A 12,553-nucleotide genomic window follows, 5' to 3' on the forward strand; every position below is an offset into this window, starting at 1 on the left:
TGCCCTCCCTCAAAAACCATTCCCTTGCAGACTCTCACATTAAAAAAGGGTATCTTGCACCAAAACTGTGGCAGGTACAGCCTCTGAGAGAAGAGTGTAACACAAGGAAGCAGTTGTACATCTGTGGCTCTGAAAAGGCTGCAAGAAGAAATGATGAGCACGCTGAAGTGTGAATGCACAGTTCTCTTTCCAGCAGCAGCGTGGCAGGCTCTGCACACACCTCTGTAACCACTGCTCTCTCCCACTCCTTCCAGCAGTGATTCCCCAGCTTGGAGCTCAGCACAGGCAAATGGCCAGCCCCTGAGAGAACATTTCCAAGCTGCACAGTGCTTGGCAAAGAGACAGAGGAACAAAGGGTGCAGAGCAGTAAAGAGATGGAGGTGTGAGCAGAGTTGAAAAGCAACACAATTCCAGCCAGCAAAATAAGGATGATCTCCATTGGGCTCACAGCTAAACAGGAACCTCCCATGCTGAAGAATCCCAGAATCATTAGGGATGGAAGGGACCTCTGGAGTTCACCCAGTCCACACCCCTCCCAAAGCAGGGTCCCCTGGAGCAGGTGACACAGGAATGTGTCCAGGTGGGTTTGGAATCTCTCCAGAGACAGAGGCTCCAGACCCTTCCTAGGCAGCTGTTCCAGGGCTCTGCCACCCTAAGGGTACAGAAATTCTTCTTCATGTTGAAGTGAGACTTCTTGTGTTTCAGTTTATGGCCACTGCTCCTCATCCTGTCACTGGGCATCACTAAAGAGAACCTGGCACCATCCTCTGACACCTTCTTTGAGATATTTATACACATTAATGAAATCCTCTCTCAGTTTTCTCCAGACTAACCACGCTCAGCTCCCTCTGTCTCTCCTCACAAGAGAAAAGCTGTAAGCACCCCTTAAAGGCCCCAAATGCATCCTCTTGGTGCCTTAAAAATTCAGAAGCCTGCTGAAGGAGATTTTGGCTTGCATGGGGAGCCACCAATGGGATGAGAAAACTGACATGGTGACAGATCAGGCTATGCCAGGGCATAGCATCCATCTATGCACTCTTACTGTACTGTGAGCAAGACAGCTGGAGGAAAATGCCACTTCCATGCCCTCCTAATGGAGAAGAAGACTCTTGAAACCTTTGTGAGTGCAGAGCAATGAAAGAGAAAACTCTTTATTCAGGAGGACGCACAAGCTTCTGCTCAGCAGCCGTATGTTCCGATGGGACCAAGGGCAACGAGAGAGACATTCCAGTTCCAGTCATGCTGATGTGAATCATTAATCACTGCAAGGACTGGGGAGAGGCCATGGGTTTATATCCAAGCAGATTGGTTCAGGAACTGGGCTCAAAATAAAGGCAGAGAAACAGAGAGAGTGCCAAAGTGACCAAACATGACTAAAAGGAATGTGCAGAAAAACAGAATATCACCTCCTTTTGGGGAACCTTCAGATGGAAAGGAGAACAGGGATGAGTATCACAGTGATCCTATGCATCCAGCACAACACCCAGTAATTGTTCATGCCTGCTTCCCTCTTCATTTGCTGACACTAAGTGCTGCAGGACTGAGATCAAAGCCAGCTCTGCACAGGCAGAGAGCACCTGGGAATTTCTGGTAAAAACGTTTTTGCTGGGAAATTAAAATGGAGAAGTTGGTGAAGAAGAACTAAGGCTAGAGGAGAGAAGTTCAGAATATGCCAGATTTTGCATTATACTTTTAAGAAGAAAAGTACTTGAAAGCAGAGAAAGCTGTGCTGAGATGAATCAGGAAGTAGAAAGAGATTCACTGCTGTGCTCCAGACCAGAACTATTAGCCAGGTCAGGTCTGGGAATAGCAAAGAGTCAAACCCAGGTTATAAACACACATGGGAAGCAAGGAAAGAGGGAGCCACATGTCAGAGGAGGTTCTATTGCTGAAAGAAGGCAAATGGGGAAATGAAACACCAGGCTTAACCCAGGCTGGCAGAGAGCAGCAGCTCTGAGGGAAAAGGAGAAAGAAGAAACAGAGCAGCTGATGAGAGCTCTGCAACAAACAGGACAAGAAAAGGAAATGACAACTGGATCTGGAAGGAAGTCTGATGAGAAGGGGCTTTTCTTCAAAGACTGGCAGTGAAAGGGAAATTCTGTAGTAACAGCATTTCCACAATGGAAACTGACGTAGCAGTTCACAGGTAAAGTGGGAAAGTGGTACAGAGTGCCTGGTAAGATCTCTGCTTTTGAAATGAGAAGGTGTTGTAGGCCCTCCACAAAACAACACAGTGGTCTGTGGACAATGGGATGAGAAGAAAAGAAAATCTCCAGCCAGCACCACGGTGCCCTCACTTTTGGGAAGCTCTGTACTCAGCAATTTTGTCTTTCACTTTTAAGAGAAGAAACTTTTGACTTGTTGCCTCTTTATACTCTACACAAAGAACTTCATTTCATGCATTGGAGACGTATAACATGAGAGGCAGATCACATGGGGGACACACATAGGGGAACTGCATGACGGGGCTGAGGGCTGGAAAGGGGGCACTGCTCTGGATCTCAGTAGAAGGGCCTCTATAGCATGGAGCTAACCACCAAAGAATTCATGGAGTGGGAAAGAAGCCATGGACTTTGGAGCTTCTTTCACGGCCCACAGTCTTGTAATGGTTTGGTTATTTAGAAAAGGATTATAAGGATTACAGACCAGAATCTGAGAGGTTAAATCATTATGAAATTCTAGGGCTCTCAAGAAAACATTGTGCTGGATAAGAAAGAAAACAAACCAAAACACTACTGTAGGAAGTGAAAGCAACGAAAGAGTGAGAAGATTGTCTTGTTTGGAAGGCAACATGGAGCTGTATTGGAGTTTGATTGCTGATGGTGTGAAGATCCAGGGAAATGTCCACGGGAAAGATCATCTTTTTCATATCACACAAGGCAGAACAGTGAATGCATCCTGAGTAAGGGGAGAAGGCAAATAAATCACAAGAGTGATCCTGCAGTATTTGAGCAGTACTTCTATGGAGTCCTGTGGTCTTTGGTCTGAAAAGGATCATGCAGCAGTGGGAAAAGAAGAGAAAGTCTGAGCATCATGGCAACCAAAAAGTTAATTACCCTAACACAACACATATACAAATCTCTAAAACAGATCAACTGAGGTAGGAAGAATTGGTCAAGTCACTATTGTCTTAAATACCAAGAAGCAGGTGTTCAAACCCAAAAGTTGCACCCAGTGTTCCCTTCCTCTCTGCAAACACAGAGGCAAAGCAGTTCCTACAACAAAGGACTAGGTATGTCAAACTGGTGAATTCAAACACTAACCCATCCACTTCTTGATAATGACTATGGAAAACACTGCATGCTGTTTATCTAGTCCAGGTCTAGCTTCTAAAACATAGTCTTACCGTTACCCCCAGATGAAAATTCAGAGCACACTAACTTTGTAAAAGCAACTGATGAAAGAAAAACCCAAATAACAAAATAACACACAAACAAAAACCAGTATTTTGCAGACAGTTCAAAATTTAAAAGCCTCTCTTCCACAAAGGCAATTATTCTTATCTAAATCTTCAGAAACTGTGTTCAGCCATATGGCAAAAAGGGTGTGCAATGATTCCCTATGAAACACAGTAGTTTCACTGCTTTCCTGGGGTGAAGCTAGGAAAGAATACAAACGTTTTTAGGAAAAAAAATGTACCTTTTAAACTATCATTCCTTGTGCTTCAGGAATGTGGTAGTATCACATAAATGCTAAAACACACAATCTTACCTTTTATCTGGACAGAGTCCAGGTAATGCAAAGTTTATAAACACATTCATGCAATGCATTAGCTCAATACATTTTGGGCTAATTGCGATAACAGCTGCTGTATTTTGAGCTGTCCTTACAAATGATCCATGGCCCTCTAAAAGAAGGAGTGAATGGGCAAAATAAAACCCAGGATGGTCTAATCCAGCCTTACTAGACTTCACTGCAAAAGCACCACACACATCAGCTGCACTGTGGCTCACTACTGCAAGAATTCTGTCCAATGCACAGTTCTGGGGCCTGATTCACAACACCCTTTGCAAACAGTCCCATGGGATTTAGCTCCTTTTCCCACATCGTGTAAGGATGGAGGGGATGAAGTAGCACCAGAACAAATGTGCACTTCTGACCACACTATGAGTAGCAGCAGCCAGAGCAGCTGAGCCTACCTGTGGCACAAAGGGCGATGAAGGTCTGTGCATGCTTCCGGATCAAAAGCAACTTGTCTTTAGGGAGAGGCACCTTCCTTAGGATGTGTTCAATGAAATCATGTGGGGTGACGGCTGCAAGGTTCCACTTCAACTTCCCCAGCACCACCAGCTCCCATTCCTGCAGAGGGGGGACAGGGAGAGCAAAAGAGAAGAAAAGCCATAAGCAAGCCTGCAAAAAACCTCTGCTTATTTCTTATTATAACTTTATCACTGCTAAATTTGGTTTGCTCAAACCCTTTTTTCCATACGCCTCTACTGCTTTGAAGTTGTTGACTTTATATTCTTTTTTTTTTTTTTTGAACACCAGAAATGTCAGGCTCTACTGAAAATAATGAGACCTGGCAGCTCCTGCCAAGGTTTTAATTTTTTTTTTTTCGTATCCAGTGCTGAATGCCCACCCAGAAAGTTTAGCCTGCAATTAGATATTGCCAAGGTCACTGTAGTCCTTTCCTAATAACTTCTTTTAAATGGCTATAGTCCTTACTTTATAGCCATTTAAAGCCCTAGGGACAGCCATGCACAAAAATAACCTAGATATACATTCTTTTTTTCAAAACTGGGGAAGTTGGCTTGATGGCATTCCCTCCCAAAACTGTACTCCAAAGGTCCTGCAGATAAATCTGATGGTTCTTAAACTACTCCAAGACAGGCTCTGCAGAAAGGAAACACACACAACACAGCCAAGAAGTAGCCTGTGTAAATTATTTGCCAGTAAATCATGTAGGAGCCATTCCCAGATTCTTTGCACGCCCAAAACTCGCACTGCAATCAAAGGAAAACTTGGGCGTGTACGTAACTACCGGCCATTCCCTACAACGGGATTCCATGTGCGAACAGCACCCAACTGCCAGATCCAGCCATGGGGTGCATGACTTGCATGTTTCAACATTTAAACCCAGTTCTGAACAGTGCCCCACAGAGTGAGCAAAGCTCAGGCCTCCGACTCGCATTTGTCTCATCCATCAACTATTAGCTATTAACTAAATTCCACACACTGATTCCTAAGTCCTGATGATGCCTGATGGAGCCCAGCATGGTGGGGAGCCCCAGCTGAGCTCACAGAGCTGGCAAGTCAAGGAAAAAAAAAAAAAAAAAAAAAAAAAAAAGTCCTTTAATTTTGCAGCCACGGAGACATCAACCAGCGTTGCTGAGAAACCATAAACATGGACCCCACAATGCCATTTCTGCAGTCGTTTCCCTGAATAGATGCCCACTTTAAGAGCAAGTTACTTTCCTACGGACATTCCTGCTGGATTATGACAGAGCCCTCCATGGCCTGAAAAATCTCACATATATGCAAAAGGCTGCAGAAACCAGACAGGTTTTTTTTTCATTTCTCAAGAAAACCTGTAAAATGCTGGAACATAACAGCTATTCTGTGAACTAAGGCCTGCTCTTCCTGGCATTACTGATGTGACAGGTTTTGAGACAGAACAGTCAACCCAGAGGACCAAATACAAGGAAGCACTTTAAACGTATGTTTAAATCCACGTGGCACAAGAAGGTAGGGACATCGCTCTGCATATTTGCACATGAGGACCATGGCACATCTGTGCCACCAACAGGACACCTCGTGGGCCTCACAGCCAGGCAGGCTTTAAGGGCACAGCTCTTTAACTCTGTGGAAGCACAAGCTACCAACCCAAACCCCTCCCCAGGGGGATTCCCAGTGATTCATAGGAAAAAGTCTCCTTGCTACCCAGATGGTTATAGCCATGTCTCCGACCTAGCAGCCATGTCACCAAGGGGCCCTGGTGCAGGTTCAGTGCTCCACATCATCATGTATACGTCACTTATTTCCTTCAGTAATTATCAATTTGCTTCTGCTCCCACTGCGTCTGAACTGAGAGAAGCAGGAGACACAGGGTGGTTTAACTGAGCTGTACCACACACGATGGGTGAGGCTGGAAGGGACCACAGTGGGGTACCTGGTGTCGCCTCCCTGCTCCAGCAGGGAGTTTCCCAGAGCACAGGGCATAAGACTAGGAGCAGACAATTCTGGAATATCCCCAGTGAGGAGACTCCACACCCTCTCTGGACAATCTGTTCAGTGCTCAGTCATTGCACAATGAAGAAACTCTTCCTCGTGTTCAGGTGGACCTCCCTGGGCATCAGCTGGTGCCGTTGCCTCTCGGGCACGGCCGAGCATCCCGGGCCTCCCTGGAGCATCCCGGGCCTCCCTGGAGCATCCCGGGCCCCCCGGCCGGGCCCCGGCTCCGCACCGCCGCGTGTCTGCCGCCAGGTGGCGCCGGCGCGCCGCCCGCCCGCGCACGTGCGCCCGGCGAGGTCCCCCGTGGGGACAGTGGGGACACGGCGGGGACACGGCGGGGACACGGCGGGGTCGGGCCCACCCCCGGCACCGCCAGCCCCGGAACCCCCGGCAGCGCCGTGCCCCCGCACGAGGCGGGTGGCGGCCGGAGCGCCGCATGGCACTGCCAGGAGTTTCGGAGGACGGGGATGTTCCCGCGGGTGTCCCCCGCCCTCAGCGTGGAACCCCGAGATTTTCTGGCCGTTCAGAAACGCGGGAAAAGCGTGGGGTTTTTTTTTTCTAAAAGGCAGGGGTTGGGTGGCGAAGTGCTGGGTGGTCTGACAGCCAGAGAAAGGTGCTGTGCCGGAGAGGAGGGAGGAATGGGGCTGCTTACCAGCAGCTCTTGGGGTTTGATGGAATTGTCCGTGTATATGCACAGCTTCTCGGCTGTGAGGGGGATTGTCTCTTTCAGCTTGGAGGCCAGGAACATGCACACCGCCCCCAGCAGCTGCAGATGGCACTTCCGAGTGGGCACCACAGCTAAGAATCTGTCCAAGTAATTCATGGCCAGAGGGAAAACTTCTTCTTCGCACTTCTGCTCCTCGCAGACCTGCAAGTGACGAGCGTGGGGAAGGAATGATGGGGCAGTCGGGGGACAAACGGGGGTGGGGAAGTGAGAAAGAGACAAGAAGGAAAAAATGAATAAATCAGTGAACCCACCAAACAGACCACTACTTCCCTTGCTTTTGCTCCTGCTATTTTTGTTTCCCGGGGAGCTAAATTTTGGGGGAGGGGGAGATCTGTGGAGAGGCTGGGAAGGCTGTCAATCGGCTTTCACATTCCTTTAGTTCATTCAGTAAGAAATGAATTCAAGACACTGTGTGGGAGAGCCGAAAAGCCCCATCCAGCAGCAAGCGAGCAGCCTCAGACTTTTTTTTTTTTTTTTTTTTTGCGACCCAATTTTTCTTTTTTATTTCGTCATATTTTCAAAAAATCGATAAAAAATATCAAAACTTCCCCGGCGGTCCCGGTTTTGGGGCTGGTGGCATCCCGGGACGATCCCCTATCGTTTCCGACAATTGTAAAAATTCCCCCGCCGGGTGTCCCCCAGCCCTGCGCCCCCAATCTCGCGCTGGGGGGGAAGGACGGGAGACAGACATAGCGAGGGCGAGGTGGGGTGGAGAGAGAGCCCGAGTCGCCTGGATCTTTTTAGCAGGCAGCGAGCAGCAAAATTACTTTAAAAATTTACCAAAAATCGGAGCGGCGGAGAAAAAGCACAATTCGCACATGAAAATCAAGCGGGGAGTCTGGGCTTTCCAACCCACGGGGTTTGGCTCGGGAAAGGTCCCCCCCAAAGGAGATCCGAAGGGGCAAAGGATGGCTGGTGGGGCCAGCGCGAGGCAGGCGAGCCCGCGGGGCTCCGGGCCCGCTACCGCTGCGCCTGAAGCCTCGGGGCGAACAGGGGGTTCAGCGCCCGCCCCACGGCCCCGACACACCGGGGCTCCCGTTCCGCGGGGGCGGGGGGCACTCTCGACCCCCCGGAAAGGAGCGGGGGCAGCCGGGCTCGGCTCTGCAGAGTCCGCATGCAGCGCAACATGGCGAGAAAAAGGCACGTCCTCCCCACTGCATACGTGGGCACAGAACCCTCGCCGGGCAGAACGCGAGGCACACGGGGCACCCCCGGACCCTCGCCCCGCTCCGGGCGCTGCTTCCTTTTCCCAGGAATGCCTCAATCACAAGCGCTCCCGGAGGCGGATTTTCTTTGCTTTTAATTGCAAATGACTTTTCCAACTCTCCCCCCCACCCCAGCACGCCGCGCTTCCTCTCCTGCACCCCGCTCCCGGAGCCCCCCGGAAGGGGCGACTTCCCCCGCGGGCTGCCGGTGTCCCCTTCCCGCACCGGCTGAGCTCCGGAGGGGAACAAGGAGGACGGGGGATCGACAAGAAGGAGCCACCCGGTGATCAGAAGAGCGAGGGGCTGCAGGGGGAGAGGGGCCGGGGTGCTGCCCGCCGCCGCTCTGCCTCCCCCCGCTCCGAGGGGCCGGGGTATACGAACCTCCAGCATCCAAGTGGCCACCATCCTCCTCATGAAGGGCTGGATGTCCTTCTGGACGCACTTGAAGTAGGAGCATTGGGGCAGATACCTTTCCTCTATGGTTAGTAAGTTGTGCAAAACGCGGTCATCGTAGAGCAAGTTCGGGTCAGGCAGAGCTCTCCTCATGGGATCCACCTCGCAGCACAGCAGCTCCATGTTTCCAAAGAGGTCTCCCTCTTTCTCTGATGGGAAAGGTTTTTCCTTTTTTTTTTTTTTTCTTTTTTTTTTTTCTTTTTTTTCTTTTTTTTTTTTTTTTTCCTTTTTGGAGGGGGGGAAGGGGGTGGGGAAAGGAGAGGGGTAAAGGAGGAGGGGTAGGTGGGTGGGAGGAAGACGGCAGGGCTTTCCAGCTCGCTCCTGCCTCTCTTGAAACTTGTCTCTCCCTCTCTTGATTTCTAGCCTAAAGTTGAAGCGAAGTGACGCAACTCGCCAGGGCAGGCAGTTCTCTCTTGTTATTATGGAGAACAGCAGCTGGTCAGACGTAACATCAAACGCTTTTTTTTTTTTTTTTCCCTCTCTCTATAAGCTAACAAGGAACCAGGAGGCCCTCGTATAGGGACACACAGACACAAATGACAGCTTCTCTTTTGCTTCCTTCCAGCAACCAAATTAAAACCGCTCCACACTTGCCTTCTGAGGGAGCCCGTCCCGATCAATTTCCCTCTCCTTTTCTTATTGCAGGGAGCTGTGGGCTCCCCTCGGTACCCACCTAGACGATGGGGGCATAGCAGGGTGCCAGGTCCATGTCTCGCTCTCCCTGCTCCGGCACCCCCTTAAACCTGCAGCCGGAGGGGGACAGAGCTCCCCGCTAACAGCAACCCTCCCCCAAAAAAACCCATGAGGGGTGGGGGTTCCGCGGCGTCTTCGGGGTGAAATCTCACAACCACCACGCTACTTCCTCCGGCACACATTCGTGTTTCGAGCAGGCGAACCGTCTTAGCGCTGCATGGCCACAATGCTACAACTTTCTAGGAAACGCGGCGGAGGAGGGAGGGAGGGAGGAGGGAGAAAGGTTGGCTGGGGAGGAGGGGGGAGGTGAGAGGAGTTATGTCCCACACACGGTGACTTCCACCATGCTCGCACTTCCCTAGCAGTCGCTCCCCGCCTGCAAAATGTGACAACTTTTCGAAGTCTGCAGGCTGCGGCAGAGCGGAGACTCCCGAAGGGGAAGGCGCTCCCGGGGCGGGCGCGGGATCCCCGCAGCGGCCGCCCCTCAGCCCCCCGGCCGCGGCCGGCGCGGAGGGTGGGCCGGGGGCGGCGGGCACGGAAATACCGCCTTAAAAGTGCGAGCGGGGACTTTGGGGCGCCGCTTCCCCTCCCGCTATTTGCATAGCCAATAGCTCTGGGGCTCTCGCCGCTGCGCGCTGATTGTTACCGGGCAGATTATATTTTAAGGGCGCATGGTGCCCGGGCATCGAGAGTAACCGCGGAGGGATGTGGCGAGAGGGATGCCCGCTCAGCCTGAGGGCACCGCCGGTCCCGGCAGCCGCACGGGCCCTGCCGGCACCGGGGGCAAGGCGGGCGAGCGGCCGTCGTTGCCCACCACCGGGCACCGGCGGCCCCTCCCACGCCAGCGCTCGCCCTTCTGCATCAGAGCGGATGGGAGGGGTGGGAACAGCCTTGCCGACTCTCGCCGGAGTCCTGCAGCCAGGCTGCCCCGGGAAAAGCTGGCTGGGATACTGCCCCGCAAAGAACAACCCGCCCGTCGGAGCAAAGGGCTACTTGGGCAGCAGAAAGCCAGTGGGAGTGTCGCCCGCCCCCATCCCCGGTAGCGGGGGACGGCCGAGAGCAGCGTTTCCCCACAAACTCATCCCCGCGCACCCCTCGTCCCGTCCGCGGAGCGCGCAGCCTCCGGGCGCAGCCGAGACGCGGGGAGCTGCCGGACATCGTGTGTGGCCCCGGCGCCGAGCCGCGGGTTACCGGGACCAGGCGGAGCCGTGCCCGGCAAGGCTGGCGTTTGAGGGGCGGCGAGAAGGGGGCACCCATCGGTGCACGGCGAGGGCGGCCAGCGGGACCCGCTGCGGCGCGCTCCGCAATGAAAGGCTCTTTAACTTCCACCGTTCATTTCCCCTTCCTGGCTGCTCCTGCGAACAGGGAGGGTGTTGTGTCAGCGCACGTTTTCCTTTTCCAAACTTAAATTCATAAGCGCTCCCGTCTGGCTTTGTAGCCCTACAATGCAGCGATTGTGATTTATGTGGGTTTCGGGGGGGGGACAACGGGTGTCCCGATTGTCCGGCAGCGACTTTCCGAAGTGGGGTGATGTCTGGGGCACGGCGGGGAAGGGATGCGGGGCCCCCCGCGCCCCGCGATGGGGCGGCAGCCGGGAGAGCACCGAGGGCACCGCGGGCGGGCCACGGCGCTGGGCGTGTGGTGGGGATGTCCCGTTAGGGGGAAAAAAATCCTCCCTAAATCAATAAATGGAAGCGTGCCAGCTCTGCACGCGGAGGTGCCGCTGATCTGCAGCAACGTCGCGAAACAAAACAAAACAAAAACAAACAAAAAAAACCCCTCACCAAAACAACAACAGCAAAAACCCCAACCAAAACAACCAAAACACTTTCTCGCCGTGCGACGGCTTTAATTGCTCCCCATTTCCAGCGGGGAAACGCGGTCCCTGGGAAGCGCGGCCGGCGGGCAGGGAGCCAGGGACCCGCGGCCGCGGAAGCCAGCGTGCCCGAGCTGCCCCTTCGCCTTGTCCCCGTGCCCACGGGCGCTGCCGCATGCGTTTGGAGGCAGCAGATGTTTTAACAGCCTCCGTGTAGAGATTACCGAGTGCCATATGTTAAATACCACCCTTCCTCCGGAAAAAAAGAAAGGAAAAAAAACCACCCCAAAACAAAAACACTAAAAAACACCCCCCCCCCCCCCCCCCAAAAAAAAAGGGCAAAAATAATAATAAAAAATAGTACAACAGCAAAACCCACCCTTTTCCCACTCGCTCCCCTTCTTTTGCTGAGCTGCCTCACCCATTTAAAGCGTAAATGATTAAATCAAACATCGCGGCGATGTGCGCGCAGCCCCGGGCGGGCGCTCCCGCGGAGCTGCCGCCGCGGCCGCGGGGACACCGCGCTCCCGGCACAGCCGCTCCTCCTTCCCAGCCCCGAGGGACGGGGGCTGTGCTGCTCCCAGCCCCACCGCAGCCGCCGGGTGGCAACACCGCCGGCATTATTTAGGTCTTGGAACACTTCTGCAGGGCACCAAGTCCGGTGTCACGGCTCCTCATCACGAACCCGACGCGCGGTTATCGTGTAATCGATAATATGTAATCATATTTTATTTGGCTCTGTTGGAGAGCCCAGCAAAGCTCTTGGGGTCTTTTTAATAAATCCTAAACTCGTCATCACTCCTATTTATTTAATTTCTTTTCCCAGCAGATAGCAAACAACCAGTAAGATGCTTCAGGGGACAGGATGGGCTCAAGCTTTGCAAAGCAATATACACGGTGTGAGTGCGCCCGGCGGCCGCGGGTTTTTGTTTGTTTAAATGGAATAAGTATTCCTTTGCAGTGCTTGAAACCTGAAGGCTGGAGTGTGAAACATGAGAATCTGAAAGTGAAACCGACTGGAAGCCAAAAAAGAAACAGATGAACGTGTTTCCACTGTCCAAACTGAGGAAAACCCCGAAAGCAAATAAGCACCATGAATAATGATATGCGCAATAGATTTGAAATAAAATTATTCCAGCTTCAGTTCACTGGAAGCAGTCTCGTTTGGTGGTTTGGGATTTTGGTTTTGTTGGTTTTGGGTTGGTTTGGTTTTTTTTAATTTATCTGATTTTTTTTCCACAGTTCAAAGGTAAATTGCATCATTCCATGCTGTGCATTCAAGAGGAAAAACACGATGAAAACTATCTTTTATTTCCTCTGGTTTTTGATGAAAGACTGGGAAAGGATGCAAATAGCACAGGATCTTTTGTGTATCATCCATGTAATTTTCAAGGAGTATTTTAATTATACAGGTAGTTTTCAACTCCAAATAACTGTGTGATGGCAACTTTATGATTAAGCCATATCAGACAACATAAGTACTGAGCA

General features: G+C 51.8%; 1 protein-coding gene across 1 annotated transcript in view; it reads right to left on the reverse strand.

The window, feature by feature from the left end:
* CCND2 (cyclin D2) overlaps window positions 1-9,571 on the reverse strand; it is a 28,192-nt gene extending 18,621 nt beyond the window's left edge. Inside the window, exons 1-3 of the mRNA XM_066319683.1 lie at window positions 8,485-9,571; window positions 6,824-7,039; window positions 4,140-4,299 (exon numbers count right to left, since the gene is read on the reverse strand). Of these exons, the coding sequence (XP_066175780.1) occupies window positions 4,140-4,299; window positions 6,824-7,039; window positions 8,485-8,679 (571 nt within the window). The 5' untranslated portion in view covers window positions 8,680-9,571. The remainder of the gene's footprint in view (window positions 1-4,139; window positions 4,300-6,823; window positions 7,040-8,484) is intronic.
* Between the last annotated feature and the right edge of the window lie 2,982 nt (window positions 9,572-12,553).

Source organism: Sylvia atricapilla, chromosome 5 (assembly GCF_009819655.1).
Source record: "Sylvia atricapilla isolate bSylAtr1 chromosome 5, bSylAtr1.pri, whole genome shotgun sequence".
NCBI classification, from domain to species: Eukaryota; Metazoa; Chordata; class Aves; order Passeriformes; family Sylviidae; genus Sylvia; species Sylvia atricapilla.